The sequence below is a fragment of the Mercenaria mercenaria genome, chromosome 6 (assembly GCF_021730395.1).
Source record: "Mercenaria mercenaria strain notata chromosome 6, MADL_Memer_1, whole genome shotgun sequence".
In the NCBI taxonomy this organism is placed as follows: domain Eukaryota; kingdom Metazoa; phylum Mollusca; class Bivalvia; order Venerida; family Veneridae; genus Mercenaria; species Mercenaria mercenaria.
The window spans coordinates 24,609,291-24,628,775 of NC_069366.1; the positions used below are offsets into that span (position 1 = coordinate 24,609,291).

General features: G+C 36.4%; 1 protein-coding gene across 1 annotated transcript in view; it reads left to right on the top strand.

The window, feature by feature from the left end:
- Positions 1 to 19,485, top strand: part of LOC123549384 (zinc finger CCHC domain-containing protein 2-like) — a 51,353-nt gene that overhangs the window by 12,333 nt on the left and 19,535 nt on the right. The window contains exons 2-6 of the mRNA XM_053546712.1: positions 5,477 to 5,648; positions 5,995 to 6,071; positions 12,962 to 13,033; positions 16,767 to 16,833; positions 18,842 to 19,057. Of these exons, the coding sequence (XP_053402687.1) occupies positions 5,477 to 5,648; positions 5,995 to 6,071; positions 12,962 to 13,033; positions 16,767 to 16,833; positions 18,842 to 19,057 (604 nt within the window). The remainder of the gene's footprint in view (positions 1 to 5,476; positions 5,649 to 5,994; positions 6,072 to 12,961; positions 13,034 to 16,766; positions 16,834 to 18,841; positions 19,058 to 19,485) is intronic.

The following is a 19,485-nucleotide window of genomic DNA, read 5'->3' on the forward strand; positions in this document are numbered from 1 at the left end:
TGAAACAAAAATATGGCAGTATTTAACAGGAAACGACGGAGTAAACACAGATTAAAGATGCAGTCAATAATCGAATAAATGTCAATGAACAATTAGTACACAAAAATATAAATATCATAAACCTCAGTGTGTAAACAGTTCAAATGGAACATTTATATTTTACTGCTCCCCTTTATTTTCTTGCCAGATCATGAGCTTAAATTTGTTTTATCAACATCATACGAATGATGCAAATTATTTGAAATTTATATTTTATCAATATGCAATTAAAGAAATAGTATTTAATCATTTTCCACTCCTACCTTAAAAGAGGCCAATATATAAGTATTCGATATTCATGTACTTTAATTGGAAAAATATATGAAACCAGCGTCATCCTGTTAAATGAGACTGTTTTAAGAGACTCCCTGTCATATGTGACCTTTTCCGCTGCTTCCCAAAGTCAGTCTCTTAAAACAGTCTCGACTGTATTATTAAGACATTAACTATTTTTGCCTTTCTTACTAGGGATATGATTTCAGTAGGCTGGATAGATATCAGGGATCGAATTTAACTTTTTTTCCAACTAGCAAATTTTTGCTAGTGCCATTTTTTTCCACTAGCAAAATGATGGGTTCAATTAGCAATTATTTAAAAGCTGTTTACGTGCTAAATTCAAGTTGTTTTGTTGTTGTTTGGTTTCATATAAAAGTTCACGGTTCGGACAGGCTTGGGACTTTCTGGTTTTGTAAGTACGATACAAACCAAAGTACTCAATGATTCTTTGGACTTTTGGCTTGACGTTGATCTTTTAAGTTTTTCTCAGGTCACTGTTGGTCGTGTTGCTAACATTTTCGAGCTCCGCCGGCTTTTTTGCACCAAGAAACATGTTATTTCCTCTCCATTTTCACAGAACTTTGCAAATTACAGACGTCCAAAATGAAAACAAATATTGCCTAGACGCTTACTTACATATCCCATAATTACTTTTGTATAGAGCGACAAGCGTCTAGAAGCAGTCACGTGATTATCGGTAAATTAACTGCCCGAAAGGAGTTTTTAAAGAGAAAAGGACAGTTTGAGCGAATTCCCCGATTTTCGAACGTGATCGCAAAAATATTCGAGTGCCATGATTTTCTACTCGCATTTTTTTATTCTTACTCGAATTTTGCGAGTTAGCGACCGTTAAATTCGATCCCTGAGATATCAGATTCTGCAAAAGAAATATTATTAAAGTTAACTAAAATTTCATGTAAGCAGTGATTTATTTTTGTTTTTTCAAAACAACCTGTGGCTTTTTGAAGGGGAAAACATAGTGCGGGACAAACCAAGTTACTTGATTTTCTTGATAACAGGCACAGTACCAGTTTGCAAAAACTGATGCTACTGTTCTTATGAATTCGGCACCTGATGAGAAGTAAACATAGTAAGTATGACTATGATATAATATCAGTCCATAACAGCTGCCAAGTTGTGAATTTGAAGCAATATAGGGGTAATTGGAGTTGAAAAACATAAAACGGCTTTTTATCCTTATATAACAGGGGCTGATATTCGGCCACTTCCCAATTATTGAAAATAAGGTCATTTTTTTCCCAACTGTGGCAGAGGAACTTCCCAAAGTGTTAATTTTTTTTTTTTATGGCAATTATATTTCACAATTCATAGGAAGCAATGAGCTGATTCATGATTAGGAAATCATCAAATTGTGTCCACTGTTAATACCTCGTTTGCAGACAGAAAAAAACAACCCTGTTTCAATAAAACACTCTTTTCCCAAAATGAGAATTATCACATATGAATTTCCCAGTTTGAAAGGCCTCTTCCCAATTTCCTGATGAAAAGCCAGGTGTAAACATAGACTATCGTAAAATTATTCACTACATTTATTAATATGGAATATTTCTTTAAATTCCAAGGGGAAAATATGACCTTCTTTAAGGGAAAATATAATAATTTTAGGCGAAAATATAGATATTTTTGGCTAGGGGAAACAGTTGTATTTGAATTTCTTTTTAGCTGTTAAAGATAGTAAAAAAGTCACTGGTAAGAAGATAATCTAATTATTGTCCTTTCTTTACTCAGAGTACTATATATATTGATTATTTAATACTGGAATATGTAAACTATAGAGAGATTGTAAATTAGAAATAATATTATGATTAAAATAAGGGATATGCAGTATTACTGTTGACAGTGTATAATGATTGGGCTGTAAAAAAGATATAATTAATTAAGTATACAGTCGGTATGGAATTTCAAATGTGATACATCTGTATTATCTATTATGACTTTGTCAGAATTATTGCCCTTTTTGCACTTTGAAATTTTGAGTTTCTTGGTTAAAATGTTTGTTTAAGTCACCTTTTCTCAGAAACTATAATAGTTACTGCTTTGAAACTTTGCACACTTGTTTATCATCATTAGGGAACAATGTAGGTCAAGCAACTCTAACCTGCATTTTGTCAGAATTATGGCCCTTTTTGTACTTAGAAAATCTGAACTATAACTCTTTTCTTACATATTGTCCAGCACTTGCAGACGAATGATGATACCTGTAGGTGGTGCTTTTATGTATGGTGTAAAGCATTGCACTTTTAAAGAACGCTAAAAATAGACATTGCTATAGGTTGTGTGTATGTCATATATATATATTGTGTTGTCTTTCAATATAGAGTTTGGGAGAAAATCATGATGGTATAATGTGGACTAAAAAGTGGTTACAGTATGTAATAAAATCCCATTACAAATGTTTTACTGTATCTATATATTTGTAAGACCAAAACAGCAGTCATCAATTGATATGGCAGGTGCATTCCTCAATTACTCAGATATACCTGTTAGTGAATATAATAATTAATTGATAGCTTGTTCGATGGATGTCTGTATTGCAAGTTTTTTTCTGTATAACTGATAATCTTACTAGCATGCCACTCATACAGAAACATGTATAGCTTTACACTTCGTTGAAACATCACTTTACACTTAACCTTTAGCCTGCTCGCGACAAGTGCTTTTGCTTTTGCGACCAGTGCAGACCAAGATCAGCCTGCATGTCCGTGCAGGCTGATCATGGTCTGTACTGTTTGCTATTCAGTTAGTAAATTTTCAGTGAACACCCTTTGAGTAAGAAGTGGTACTGCCCACATTGAATGATGGACTGGTTCATTTTAAAAATGTAGCAGGGTAAAGGTTAAAGATACATTGTGATACGTATTGCGATAAGGTGTTGCCGTATGACACTATATTGTGATACAAAATTTCTAATAATACCCATCCATAACTGAATGGTGATAATGTTTTTCTTTTTATGCCCCCGAAGGGAGGCATATAGTTTTTGAACCGTCTGTCGGTCTGTCGGTCTGTCAGTCTGTCCGCAATTTTCGTGTCCGGTCCATATCTTTGTCATCGATGGATGGATTTTCAAATAACTTGGTATGAATGTGTACCACAGTAAGACAACGTGTCCCGTGCAAGACCCAGGTCCGTAGCTCAAAGGTCAAGGTCACACTTAGACATTAAAGGATAGTGCATTGATGGGCGTGTCCGGTCCATATCTTTGTCATCGATGGATGGATTTTCAAATAAGCATTGGCATGACAGTGTGTACCATCCAGCTAAGTAGAACTAGACAGTAGTGTGCGCGCCCTTGCAAGACCTGCAGTGTCCGTAGACTCAAAAGGTCGTGTCAAGGTCAACACTTAGACATTAAAGGATAGTGCATTGATGGGCGTGTCCGGTCCATATCTTTGTCACATGGATGGATTTTCAAATAACTTGGCATGAATGTGTACCACAGTAAGACGACATGTCGCGCGCAAGACCCAGGTCTGTAGCTCAAAGGTCAAGGTCACACTTAGACGTTAAAGGTCATTTTTCATGATAGTGCATTGATGGGCGTGTCCGGTCCATATCTTTGTCATTCATGCATGGATTTTAAAATAACTACGCATGAATGTGTGGCACAGTAAGATGACGTGTCGCGCGCAAGACCCAGCTCTGTAGGTCAAAGGTCCTAAACTCTAACATCGGCCATAACTACTCATTCAAAGTGCCATCGGGGGCATATGTCATCCTATGGAGACAGCTCTTGTTTAAAATGTTTCCTTGAGAATCCACTTCGTGTATTTCAGAATAGCAATATTTATACGGCAACATTTATTTCAATGGAAGCTTCTGTTTTCACATTTAGTTCCAGTAACTGCCACCTGTAGGGATGTGGTATATAAACTCTCTCCAGAAAGTCAACATTTAATGGGTAGCATTACATGTGCTATATCTGCAGTCTACATGCCATCACATAATTCTGTATCTCAGACTGCATCTTGATCAAAAACATGTGTTTGTAAGTTTGTTAAGCTGCAGTTGTTATGTCGGTGACAAACGTCATTAAGTTTGACTTGTTGTTAATGCATGCAGCACTCCTACAGAAACAGTTTGAACTAAATTAAAAATTGTACTATAATTAGCTGTCATAGTTTATTTTGTTTTGATTACTGAAAATTTAACTTGAAGTACTAGTATATCCATGATATTGTTTTTTTGTAATTTTTAAAGAGTACTTGAAGACAGCCATTACTCATTTTCGGAAACTTCCTGTTTATGTGTAGGTCAAGTTTGTGTTGTTCAAACTAAACATTCATAAGTCATTTTACAGACACTTAAAACTGCAGATATTTTCCCTTCTGGTGTACCTAGTTAAAACATATATAGCAAACTTACATTATTAATTGTACTTCAACATAACTGTTGGGACGGGGAACTAAAAGGAAACACTTTGTCCCTTCCACTCCTGTCCCATCTAGGTATAGATATCATATTGGAACTTATAAAATCTTTGTAGGGTAATAAGACAAGTTGACAGTACTGGCCTCGTATTTAGGTGAGAGACACTCAAGAGCATCTCAGAATTTCCAGTGCCTGAACTGGGATTCGAGCCTGAAACCATTGGATTGACAGTGAAGCGTGTTACCACTAAAACACTGTGCCCCCTTTAACATGTATAATAAAAGAAGTATGATGAATTAAGTAGTAAAAGCTCAATGAATATAAAAGAAATAGTGCTTTGTAAATCCATCTTACTTCCTCATAGTGGAAAAGACTTGTTAAGATTATATTGGGGTGTAAAAAATTTACCAATATGGATTGGTAAAAGACATTAACCCTTACTATGCTAAATTTCTATAATGAACTTGTGCATCTTTTAATTTGGGCAGTACCATTGACTGTTTAAAGGGGTGCTTACCTAAAAGATACTGACTGGATGGCGAAACATGCAGATCATGATCAGACTGCATGGATTTGCAGGATGATCATGATCTACACTGGTTGCAAAGGCAGAATCAGTTGTGTCCAGCATGATTAGGGTTAAGGGTATTTAGTATTTTTTTTTCTCCAAAAACTTCTTCATAAGACCTTGGAAACTACAGTCATGACTGTAATTTTTCTACTCTCGTTATAGGGTTTTATTTTTAATTCAAGTCTTTTTATATTTCAGACTCTACCAGAGCAAGAGCTGTTGATCTTATCCGAATCTTGTGACATGCGGTCATGTGACCAGCGGTTATCACCAATGTGTTCTCCACGAGTACCTCAGATGCATTTATTACCTAGTCCAGTAGCACCTTTATCCTCACAGTATATACATAGTCCAGCAACACAAGATAAAGGTGAGAAATACACCTTTCTATACATCAAAGTCTCGCACATTGAGTGCCAGCTACGCAAAGGTCTCACTGGCTCAAACGTGACATGATTAGGAGTTTAGTTATAAAATGCATGTAATATTTCCAAAAAAAGAAAAAAAAAAAGAGCTTGGTAACGATGGGAATAGTTCAGATGACAGATGGCTGAATGACCCCTGTTACACATTTTGGATTCCTGTTCAAATCAAATGAACAGTTAAAAGCAAGTAAAATTTCATGTATTTGGTTGTTACTCTTTCCGCTGTTGTTTTACTGTGGTAACTTAAATTTGGTTTCGAATTTCTTACTTTTTTGTCATTGTATATTTCAGTGTATGTGTGTGAAATAAATGTGAAAAGTTCAAGACAGAGAGACAAAGAAAAGAACACTATAGAATATATCATTCAGGTATGTCCTTATTTCTGCATGCCAGCATGTTTATACCATGTTCAGTTGGTTTAAAGTCGTGTTGCCTGAGATATTCATGTTCAGATTTTCAGGTGTAAATGATCTTGTCTTTTGAGTTGAGCATATCAAAGATTAACGTCCATCCTCTTTTGACAAGACCCATAAAGTGCAATCTCTGCACAGCGGCGATAGGTAGTGCCCACTTTGAGTGCGGGCAGTTGTGGGGTCTTTCCTTGGTCATATTATACCAAACAGATGGACAATGGTACCAGTAGCTTCCTTGCTTGGCACTTAGTATTAAAAGGAAAAATGGCTACTCTTTCTCGTACCATCGTGGTGATGGATGCCATCAGGGATGATAAGTCGAGAGTGATTAATATAGGTTGTAGAACTTCAGTTTGCTTCACATAAGTTAGTTAGTATAAACCAAACACTACCTATGCAAAGACTGTTATTGTCATTTCTAATAGGTAATAATCTCTTAAAAGCAACAACTCTACTCAGCTGTGTTTTCTTTTCAGTGAGCTTAGGAATTATGTCTCCGAGACTTATAGTTTTTGCCTTTGCCGTCTGTCGGTCCGCATTAAGCTTGTCCGGCTTTCACAGGTCAAACTGCTGGTCGGATTTCGATGAAACTTCACAGGAGTGGTCAGCACCAAGCCTAGTTGTGCATATCGCCGGCACGTTCAGCTTCGCTGCACAAAATGCTCGCAAGAGCTAAAAATAGAAAAATCATGTCTGGCTTTCACAGGTCAAACTGCTGGACAAATTTCGACGAAACTTCACAGGAATGATCAGTACCAAGCCTAGTTATGCATATAGCTGACATGTTCCACTTTGCTGCACAAAATGGCCACCAGAGCTAAAGGTAGAAAAATCTTGTCTGGCTTTCACAGGTCAAACTGCTGGCTGGATTTCGACGAAACTCACAGGAGTGATCAGTACCAAGCCTAGTTGTGCATGTCGCCGACACGTTTCACTTCGCTGCACAAAATGGTTACCATAGCTAAAAATAGGAAAATCTTGTCCGGCTTTCACAGGTCAAACTGCTGGACAAATTTCGACGAAACTTCACAGGAGTGATCAGTACCAAGCCTAGTTATGCATATAGCTGATATGTTCCGCTTTGCTGCACAAAATGGCCACCAGAGCTAAAGGTAGAAAAATCTTGTCTGGCTTTCACAGGTCAAACTGCTGGCTGGATTTCGACGAAACTTCACAGGAGTGATCAGTACCAACCCCAGTTGTGCATATTGCTGGCACGTTTCGCTTCGCTGCACAAAATGGCCGCCAGAGCTAAAAATAGAATACATAGGGTTCACAAAAACACCTTCTAGTATGTGCCTAATTTTCCTAAAAAAAGAACTGACTGTTGCGTAATAGTTGTTGTTGGAATTTCGTATCAGTCTAGCAAAAAATCAAGCACACAACCTTTCATTTTCTGGGCTTGACGAATTCTTAGGTTTTAGATTTGCAAATATCAAATCGACTTCCGTTTTAGGTTTTTTAGCTAGGTTCCTTTCTATTTGGATTTATCATTTATTATATTTTTTGTAAAAAATTGCCCTGTACTACAACAAGTTCCACTCACTTATTTCTTCTTTTATTTACCAGCAGACAGGTGGATTTGTCAAGACCTACTTTATGTTTGCCAGAAATTCCAAGTATATATTCACAACTTTTTTTAACCAAATTCTACGTTTTAGAAAAAAATGTTGATTCAAACATGTAGAACTACAAAGAAAGGTTGGGGGATTGTATTGGTGGCTGTGAGTAATAGTCACCATTAGGTTAAGGTCATTGTTACTAAAAATAGAAAATGTTTAAAAAACCTGGTTTGTGGGGAATTACCATGTCTCTTGAGTTTCCTTTTTTTTTTTGAAAAAAATTTCAGTTTTTAACATTTCCAAATATACCACCAATTTTTGTTGCAAAAATATACCTGCCATTGAATGGCAAGTACACTTCTTCAAGGGTGTCCATTGGAAAATTGGGTAATTTTCTTTGATTAAACGTCAAAGTTAGGAAAGAAAAGTAATTTGACTAATTGACAAAACTGAGAAGAAGAGTGAGTTCTGTTCAGATTTTGTGACAATTCATTACATGTAAATTTGTTTTATGTACTGGTGATTCAAATATTACTGGAAAGATTGCTTCTGTCAAACCAATCACTGAAAATCATTTTCTCTTGTAACATAATGTAGATATTCTGTGTTTACTCCGAAGTACAAAAACTGTTTATCTAAATTACAGTAAAACTGTTATTAGTAGGTTTTTAACATATGCAAATAATACTTCAATATTGTTAAAATTATATTGAATACATAAATCATGTTAGAGGACATTGATATTGGTTGTAGTGACATTTGAACATATCATATATATAGTTTTAAATGGCTTTTTATCTGTCACAGTGAAATTCTAGATCAAAATCATGCACACACTGTCTAAAAATAGCATCTGTTTCATCCTACATTGAAAAATCTAACAGTGTGAAGAAAAAGTAAATAATGAAAGCTTCATTTAAAATTTTCAAGTTGACAATCAAATATGTATTCAAAATTTATAAATGGAAAATCCTTGCCAAAAGCTATTTGAAATTTTATGATGAAAGAGAAGCGATCACATTCACATGGTAAATATTGTGAAATTTATTGTCCAGTTCAAGGTTAAATATGCTGCTATCCTTTAGAGATGTTCCTCCCAGAAGCTCTCTCCCTCCCTTTATTCACACATTTGGGTGATTTTTTTTTGTTGTGTAAGAAAAAAGAATTACTACTGTTATATGGTTGTTTCCAGTACAAATGTACTTGTGGCTGTAGTTGATAGGCAGCTTTATTTAATTCTTATTGATTACTTTTATCAACTGGGGCAAACTGAGAGTGTCTGGTCAGAAACTGTAGTTGTAGAGGAAATCATCTGTATTTAAAAATGCTGTAAATCTTGAAATAAAGCTGTTTGTATTTAGACTTATGTTAAGCCATAATGGTGACACCTCTCCAGGACTGTACAGGAGACTCTTATTCTGATGTTAGTAATTCTGATTTGAAGGAGTTTGGGAATCAAACTCGTGAGCATTGTTATTACTGCCATACTGGACCACTGCCCCTGCACTTTTTCTACCTTGTCATTTACTGCCATTGTTTGTGACAGGTTAGTCAGTTTTATTATTCCCCCCCCCCCCCCCCCACCCACACTTGGGGAGACATATTGTTTCTGCCCTGTTAAACTTCATAGGATGCTTGGACATGCAGAGCAGATGACCCTAATTATTTTGGTAAAGGTCAAGGTCACAGGGGCTTGAACATGGAAAATCATTTCCAATCAATAGCTTGAAAACCAGTTGACCCAGAATGTTGAAACTTCATAGGATGATTGAACATGCAGAGTAGATGACCCCTGTTGATTTCAGGATCAGTCTATTAAAGGTCAAGGTCACAGGGACCAGAACATGGAAATCAATTACCAATCAGTAACTTGAGAACCATTTGACCTAGAACCTTCAAACTTCATAGGGTGATAGGACTTACAGAGTAGATGACTCCCATTGTTTTTGTGGTCACTCCATCAAAGATCAAGGTCACAAGGGCCATCTGTCCATCACACTTCATTTTCGATCAATAACTGGAGAACTGTTTGACCTAGAACCTTCAAACTTCATAGGATGATAGGGCTTACAGAGTAGATGACCCATATTATTTTTGAGTTTACTAGATCAAAGGTCAAGGTCACAGGGACCAGAACATGGAAAATGGTTTCCGATCAATAAAGTAAGAACCATTTGGCGTAGAACCTTCAAACTTCATAGAATGATAAGACTTACAGAGTAGATGACCCTTATTGTTTTGGGGGTCTTTTGAGCAAAGGTCAAGGTCACAGGGGCCTGAACATGGAAAACTATTTCCCATCAATAACTTGAGAACCACTTGACCCAGAATGTTGAAACTTCATAGGATGATTGGACATGCAGAGTAGATGACCCCTATTGAATTTTGAGGTCACTTGATCAGAGGTCGTGGTCACGGGCCAGAACATGGAAAACCGTTTCCAACCCATAACTTGAGAACCACTAGGCCCAGAATGTTGAAACTTCATGGGATAATTTGACGTGCCAAGTAGATGATCCCTATTGCAGACAATCATCAGTATCTCTTTGACTTTCGCTCCTGTCCCCTATTGACTTCTTGCCTATTACTTCTATGCATTCAATGGGGGAGATATGAGCTTTTTCTACAAAAGCATCTTTTAGTTAGGATTTCGTTCTGTACTGTGATATTTTTTGTGGGTCAGTTGCTGTTGAAGCAGATTGTTTCTAAATAATAATTTGGAGAATACTGAAACTTGCAGGCATATTGAAGGTCATATTGACAACAATAAAAGAACAGAGTGGTGGGGTCTACAGACATTTAAACTTGTTACATGTGAGACATTTTGAGTTACAGGTCTCTGAATTCCAAAATAATAACCAACTTTTGAACCTAGAAACAAGCATTAGCATAAACTGACATGAACCTTTCTGTGTAATTTTTATAGCTTAATAAAAACAGCAACACATTTTAAAGCTTGTAGCTTTGACCCTCCAAGGCTTTGAAAGGCAGCTGAAATGGTTGGTAACTGCTGTAGCTCAAGCCCAATTGACCCATGTGGTTCTGGGATGATCTTTGTGTAAAAAGAATTTGAACCACTGTCCTACCATTGCATGATCGCAAGTGGCAATTAATAGAGTCTGAACACTGCTTTGCTGTATCTCTGTGATTCCAGCAGGTATAAAAGTTTTGATTCCACACCTAAGGTTTTTATTTCTATGAATGAAAATATTTAGTCCTGTTCGGAACCATATAACCTTTACTGTGTTTGGTGCACAGTAAAACCCAAATCAAAATCAGATCAAATCAAGTCCTGATCATGCACACAGTTCCATGGACTTGGTGAGTTATTATGCCCCTGGCATCTACTGATGCGGGAGGCATATAGTGATTGTCCTGTCCCTCCGTTCGTTCGTCCGTCCGTCCCTATGTTCGTTCATCCGTCCATACGAGGTTAAGCAAATGGGACCGTTTCGTCTAGCATTATTACCCCTTACTAGAATGACTTGATACTAATGCAGATGTAACCTGTGACCATTCCTCATCTTCAGACATCACCTGACCTCAGTTTGACCTTGAATTTGGCCTCGTTTTGGACTAAGGTTGCTTTGTATCGACAAGGATGCCACCGGGGGCATCAAGCGTTTATTGAACGCAACTTCTTGTTTTCTTTGCTAAGTTCGATAACCAGCCAGATAGTCTTTGTTATGGCTGTTGAGAAAGTGGAAAATGAAAAAAGAAATTGACAGCTAGTGTGCTCAATATTAAAGTGTAGTATTTTAAAAGTCAAAAGTAATTTGCTATTGCGAGCTTATATTGTGACAGTTTGGCACTCTTATTTAGGATGTGTGATTCTTATACTCATAGAATCCTAACACTTCAGTATTGTTACTTTTAAGTCAAACTGATAATATGGAACAGATGTATAACTTGTATATTTATGGCTCAAAAAGTGGTGTTAATTAAGATATGCTTGAGAAACAAGCTGCTTTTATAGTTATGATTATATTACAAATGTATGCTAACTGGAAATCAATTAACACTATTGAATTGTATAAAAATATTTTACCTACCTACCTACTTACCTACCTACCCTAGGCATGGGTTGTGAGGGGAAACAACCCCATTCACCTAGATGAATTACGATGTTATATGTCTCCCATGATTTCGAGGTCATAAGGTCAAGGTCACACTGAATCTGAAGGAGAGCTTTTCACTACTGATATCAAACTATATAGGTTTTTGTAATACCAGACTGATTAAAATTGTGTAATATGAAGTTTGGATTTGAAATAATTCATGTATAGATTGCTAGCATTAATCAGTGTATCCAACTTTTATAGAAGTTATGTTGTAGTTACATTGCCACACTAGAATTTGAGTGGTCAGTCATGTTAGAATAGAGAAAAAAAGTTTCAGGTGACTTCCATAAGCCTATATTGCAAAAGGAAGTAGCTTTACTGTTCCTTGCCTTCTTCCTATAAGAGTATAAACACTAAGTCACAACGACATCCAGTTAAGTTCATTTAATGTAATTATTAATACTGGTGACGAATATTGTTGTCTCTTAAAGTTTAATGACTGCACATCTTGTTAATTAACATCTGTTGTCTCCTTTCCTCTTTTTCTCACTGCCAGTGATCATATAGAAGAAAACAGTAAAATACATTGACATAAATGTCATCTTTAGACTTTTATTTTGTTGAGTAAGCAAAATATATATTTTGATGAGGATGTTTCACTGGTAATTAAAGTTCACTACTGAAATTAGCAGAAAAAAACCTGAGATAACAATGATGCATGAGTTATTTATTGTGATGTATCTTGTTTGAATGTATGTTAGTGTGCTGCAGTGTTGTGCAAGATTGATGGCCTTACTCTGACCTTTTCAATATTTGCAGTGTATTTGTGGGGACAAGACTTAAATGTGATTTTGCGATAGAGGTTGTTGGTCTAAAGAGGTTGATATGCTAAAATTACAAAATCGATTGTCAGACTTGCTCAGCTTGTCCCAGAGCCCACATGGACCAGTAGAATTTCACCTTACTTTACTGTATAACCATTATAACGCACAATTATATAATAGCTCTTAGCAATGACGGCCAAGTATTCGCCACACCGAGGTAAGGTGTGAGAAAATATTTGTCTTTGTAGAGGTTTTTGCTCTTCAGAAGTTTTAGCATATGACATATGGACAAGGATGCCGGGTAGAATATATTTTAAAAGATTAAGTGTAATTTCCGACTTCGAGCATTAATGAAAACAGTCCACGGTTCCTGATATTGTTATGCTTTTTATTTTCAGGTGACCTGGTCAAATGGTGAGAAAAAGAATGTGTTCAAAACATATCAGGAATTGGTTGAGTTTCATAAAAAGGTAAAGAAGTGTTTTAGAATTTTAGCAAAATGGCTTCATTTGAAAAGTTTCTATTCACGTCATCACATGTCGAGAACATTAAATGATTTCAAGCAGTGAAACTTCTGTTTTGTCAGAGTAATTTTTGATGACAGACAAAAATGTCAAGTATGTTGTAAGAGACTATAAAAAGACTTTTTATGCCCCCGAAGGGAGGCATATAGTTTTTGAACCGTCTGTCGGTCTGTCGGTCTGTCAGTCTGTCAGTCTGTCCGCAATTTTCGTGTCCGGTCCATATCTTTGTCATCGATGGATGGATTTTCAAATAGCTTGGCATGAATGTGTACCACAGTAAGACGACGTGTCGCGCGCAAGACCCAGGTCCGTAGCTCAAAGGTCAAGGTCACACTTAGACATTAAAGGATAGTGCATTGATGGGCGTGTCTGGTCCATATCTTTGTCATCGTTGGATGGATTTTCAAATAACTTGGCATGAATGTGTACCACAGTAAGACGACGTGTCGCGCGCAAGACCCAGGTCCGTAGCTCAAAGGTCAAGGTCACACTTAGACATTAAAGGATAGTGCATTGATGGGCGTGTCCAGTCCATATCTTTGTCATCGATGGATGGATTTTCAAATAACTTGGCATGAATGTGTACCACAGTAAGACGACGTGTCGTGCGCAAGACCCAGGTCTGTAGCTCAAAGGTCAAGGTCACACTTAGACATTAAAGGATAGTGCATTGATGGGCGTGTCCGGTCCATATCTTTGTCAGCCATGGATGGATTTTCAAATAACTTGGCATGAATGTGTACCACAGTAAGACGACGTGTCGCGCGCAAGACCCAGGTCTGAAGCTGAAAGGTCAAGGTCACACTTAGACGTTAAAGGTCATTTTTCATGATAGTGCATTGATGGGCGTGTCCGGTCTATATCTTTGTCATTCATGCATGGATTTTAAAATAACTACGCATGAATGTGTGGCACAGTAAGACGACGTGTCACGCGCAAGACCCAGCTCCGTAGGTCAAAGGTCCTAAACTCTAACATCGGCCATAACTACTCATTCAAAGTGCCATCGGGGGCATATGTCATCCTATGGAGACAGCTCTTGTTTTCTTAATTTTCCTACATTAGCTCCCCGTTTAATATTCAGGATTTCTAGTTTTCACAACTTCCAGTCGTGCATGTGTGCATATATCGGTAGCTGCATGTTAATTATGATGCACAACAGACTGGAACAGATGCTAGTAATTAAATCTCATTTAATCATCTTAATTGATCAAAACATTCGTTAATTTCAATAAAGTATTTTAATTGTCAATTTCATAGTCTGGATGCATTTTATTTTCTGTTTGTATGTTAATTTTGTCATTTTTAGCTCATCTGATTTTTTTGAAAAAAAAAATGAGTTGTTGTCATCACTTGATCGGCATCAGCGTTGCCTGGTTAAGTTTTATGTTTAGGTCAGGTTTTCTCCAAAACTATCAAAGGTATTGCTTTGAAACTTGCAACACTTGTTCACCATCAAGAGCTGACCCTGTACGGCAAGAAACATAGCTCCATCCTGCTTTTTGCAAGAATTATGGCCCCTTTTGGACTTAGAAAATAATAGTATCAGATTTCTTGGTTAAGTTTTATGTTTAGGTCAACTTTTCTCCTAAACTGTCAAGGCTATTGCTTTGAAACTTGCAACAGTTGTTCATCATCATAAGCTGACCCTGTACATTAAGAAACATTACTCTGTCCTGCTTTTTGCAAGAATTATTGCCCCTTTTGGACTAAGAAAATCAGATTTCTTGGTTAAGTTTTATGTTTAGGTCAGCTTTTCTCATAAACTATCAAAGCTATTGCTTTAAAACTTGCAACACTTGTTCACCATCTTAAGCTGACCCTGTACAGCAAGAAACATAACTCTGTCCTGCCTTTTGCAAGAATTATGGCCCCTTTTGGACTTAGAAAATATCAGATTTCTTGGATGTTTTATGTTTAGGTCAACTTTTCTCCTAAACTGTCAAGGCTATTGCTTTGAAACTTGCAACAGTTGTTCACCATCATAAGCTGACCCTGTACATTAAGAAACATAACTCTATCCTGCTTTTTGCAAGAATTATTGCCCCTTTTGGACTTAGAAAATCAGTTTTCTTGGTTAAGTTTTATGTTTAGGTCAGCTTTTCTCCTAAACTATCAAAGCTATTGCTTTAAAACTTGCAACAGTTGTTCACCATCATAAGCTGACCCTGTACAATAAGAAACCTAACTCTGACCTGCTTTTTGCAAGAATTTTGGCCCCTTTTGGACTTAGAAAATATCAGATTTATTGGTTAAGTTTTATGTTTAGGTAAACTTATCTCCTAAACTATCAGAGCTATTGCTTTGAAACTTGCAACAGTTGTTCACCATCATAAGCTGACTCTGTACATCAAGAAACATAACTCCATCCTGCTTTTTGCAAGAATAATGGCCGTTTTTGGACTTAGAAAATCATGGGTAGGACAATCTTTCTATTATATAGGCTGGGATATCTGTGGAATAGAAACTTAGAATAATTTTATGCTGTTTAAATCATTGTTTCATGTATGAAAGATCATGTAAATGTTTACAAAAATACTGTGAAAGTGGGAACCTTGGAGTAATTTTGATGGCGTTTTGGTGTGCTGGGACTTTTTAACTTTGCCCTGAAAAATGACATTTGTATGCAATTGACAACTTCCTGCTTCTTTAGCATTTATTATGTTTAATATTGAACTTTATTTTTCCACCAATTGAAAAATAATCATAAAGCTTTTATCAAATGTGGATGCATTTCATGTGTGCAGTCCATTCTTGCACCTTGTTACTTAAAAGAGTAAATTTGGTACCTGCAAAATGGATTGCATAATAATTGCAATTGCAAATGGCATTTCAGGAAGTCATAATGTAGAAAAATGTAATGTCTTATCAGCATGATCAATGCCATGAAGTTTTTGTGGTTTGATGTATTCAGATGTAATAGTAAAGTACACTTGTTGAATTTTAATGATCTTTACTTGGAAAAGGGCAAGTAATTTGGATTATGGCATGTCTTCAGTGACATTGTTTTGAGAACAACAAAAATAATACATTTTGTAGTTTTAATTTTAAATGAAACTCTGGTTTCAAGGTGGAAACTTGAATGTGGAGATTGGTCCTTTGACCCTTGAAATGCTGTGGTCTCATAGGACAGACAAGCGGGTCTGGCTGATAGGCAAAGAGTCTTGATTTATGCTTTCATGTAATTTTCAAGGATCACAGCTAACAATTGTTTAAGGCACTGACCTCCAGATTATGGCTAAAAATGGTCTTTCTTTAAGATTAAAGTTTGGTCATGCTAAGGGTTTAGATCCAGTCACCAGTTAATTGTTCCCAGATTAACGGCTCTGAGAAAATTGGAATAAAATGGCTACTTAGTCTACTAGGCAGTTTGGTATCATGTATTGTTGGAATAAGGCAGAATTTTAAGTGATTCTGCCATTGCGACCAGTTCAGACCAAGATTTCAGAAAACACCCCTTTGAATAAGAAGTGGTACTGCCCAAATTAAATGATGGACCAGTCCATTTTAGAAATATAGGAGGGTAAATGTTAAAAACATTGTCAGGTACAGATAAAACTTTTGTATGGATTGTTCCTAGTGGAATGTTCCCAGTGCTCATAGATTGGTAATTATCATGTTTACAGAAAAAGATTGTTTAGAAAATGTCTTAAGATTATTGTGTTCATTTATTTTGCAGTTAGTGAAGACATTTGAAAAGGATATACTGTCTCATCAAGAAGCATTCAAACTGCCGTCTCTAAAAGGTTAGTTCAACCTTTATGTTTTATATCAATTTCTGTTGGCCAGGTTGATGTCTAAAATTTGAAGGCGCTTTCCAAAACAGAAGCTGATTATGTGTTACAATTGTTTTTTTTTAGCTCATCTGATTTTTTGAAAAAAAAATGATGAGTTATTGTCATCACTTGAGCGGTTGTCGGCGTCGGCGTTGCCTGGTTAAGTTTTATGTTTAGGTCAGCTTTTCTCCTAAACTATCAAAGCTATTGCTTTGAAACTTGAAATACTTGTTCACCATCATAAGCTGACCCTGTATAGCAAGAAACATAACTCCATCTTGCTTTTTGCAAGATTTATGGCCCCTTTTGTACTTAGAAAATATCAGATTTCTTGGTTAAGTTTTATGTTTAGGTCAACTTTTCTCCCAAACAATCAAAGCTATTGCTTTGAAACTTGGAATACTTGTTCACCATCATAAGCAGACCCTGTACATCAAGAAACATAACTCCATCTTGCTTTTTGCCAGATTTATTGCCCCTTTTGGACTTAGAAAATCAGTTTTCTTGGTTAAGTTTTATGTTTAGCTCAGCTTTTATCCTAAACTATCAAAGCTATTGCTTTAAAACTTGCAACACTTGTTCACCATCATAAGTTGACCCTGTACAGCAAGAAACATAACTCCATCCTGCTTTTTGCTAGATTTATGGCCCCTTTTGGACTTAGAAAATATCAGATTTCTTGGTTTAGTTTTATGTTTAGGTCAACTTTTTCTCTTAAACTATCAAAGCTATTGCTTTGAAACTTGCAACACTTGTTCACCATCATAAGCTGACCCTGTACAGCAAGCAGCGTAACTCCATCCTGCTTTTTGCAATAATTATTGCCCCTTTTGGACTTAGAAAATCATTTTCTTGGTTGAGTATTATGTTTAAGTCAACTTTTCTCATAAACTATCAAAGCTATTGCTTTAAAACTTGCAACAGTTTTTCACCATCATAAGTGGACACTTTACATCAAGAAACATAACTCTATCCTGCTTTTTGCAAGAATGATGGCCCTTTTTAGACTTAGAAAATCATGGGTAGGACAATATTTCTATAACACAAAAAAAATCAGATGAGCGTCAGCACCCGCAAGGCAGTGCTCTTGTTTAATCTGCAATTGTGGTCAAAATTTGTTGGGAATTCTATGATTAATATCACGTGTAAAAAGTTATGTCAGTTTACTGTTGGTGGAAATGATCAAACAAAGTGTGTTGATTGACACATGATCTGTCTTCTAGATTCTATATCCTCCTGAAGCAAAAAATGCACCTGTGTGTACAGGAAAAAATGTTTCTGAGAATTACTTCAAATTTCTGCTTCAGAATGATTAGATATTTCTAATTTTCTAAAGTCTCACAAACAGATGACTTCCAGTGGTGTATATCACAGAATGTACATTCTTTAATGTCTCCCAACATTTTTGGGGGGGATTTAGATGTGCCCTTGTCTGTCAGTTCATTCGTCTGTCCATCCGAATTGTGTATATCTCAAATAATATTTCGTCTAAAGTCATGAAACCATGTAAGAATATTATTCAGCATGTGAATTTATGCACCCGAGTTATTTTGTTTTTGATTTCACTCTGCAAGACAAGTGTTTTTACCCTTATTTGGTCAAAAATATACATTTAGGGCAAAAAAGTTTGTTTCCCATGTATCTCAAAATGTACTTAGCTAGAGTCATAAAACATTAGAGGATTGCTAAAGCATGTGAAATTACGCACCAGGTGTTCTGTGTGTGATTCCACTCACCAAGACCAGAGTTGTGGACCTCGTCTTGGTGAAAAATACACATAAAGTGCTTAGAAGTTGTGTTGCATATATGTTAAAAAATATTTCTTCTAGAGTCATGAAATTATGTGCAGTGACAGGAAGTGGGGGCACCAGTGTCCTATGGACACATGTCTAGTTCATAACTAGGCAACCATTATTGTCCTGTCTGTGGTTACATATAAACTTTACAATTTGTAATTTACTTGTTTGGTCATGTTTAGGGATGCAGAACCATAGGAAAGAGAACAGAGAACTTTTGAGTCAATATGCGTCGTCCTTGTCGGACTTGCCGGAGCACATACAACAGAGCAACTTCTTCACATCGTTTTTCGAGAACACGATACAGAGGCCCGTCAAGATGACCGATGCATGTACTAGTCCCCGCCCGTCTGTATTAGCCGATGTCCCAGTAGTGCAGCGATTACCCAACTCAGGAGGTATAATACATAATAATCTATTATATTAAATTTCTATGGCATTTATTGGGTACTGCTTGAAATGGTTTTAGGTTTTCAAGAACTTTCTAGTTCTACACTAGAAGCTGACAACTTACTTAACCCTTACCCTGCTAAATTTCAATAATGAATTTGTCCATCTTTCAGTTTGAACAGTACCATTTACTGTTAAAAGGGGTGCCCATCGAAAAGATACTGACTGAATGGTGAACAGTGCAGATCTTGATCAGACTTCACAAATGTGCAGGCTGATCAAGATCTACAGTGGTCACAAAGGCAGATTCAGTCGTTTCCAGCATGGTAAGGGTTAAATGATAGTTTGGAGGAAAAATAACTTTGGAAATCTAGTCTGCTGTTAAAATTAAAGGAGAAAATTTACCTTGCTTGGGGAAAAGATCTTTTCAACATAC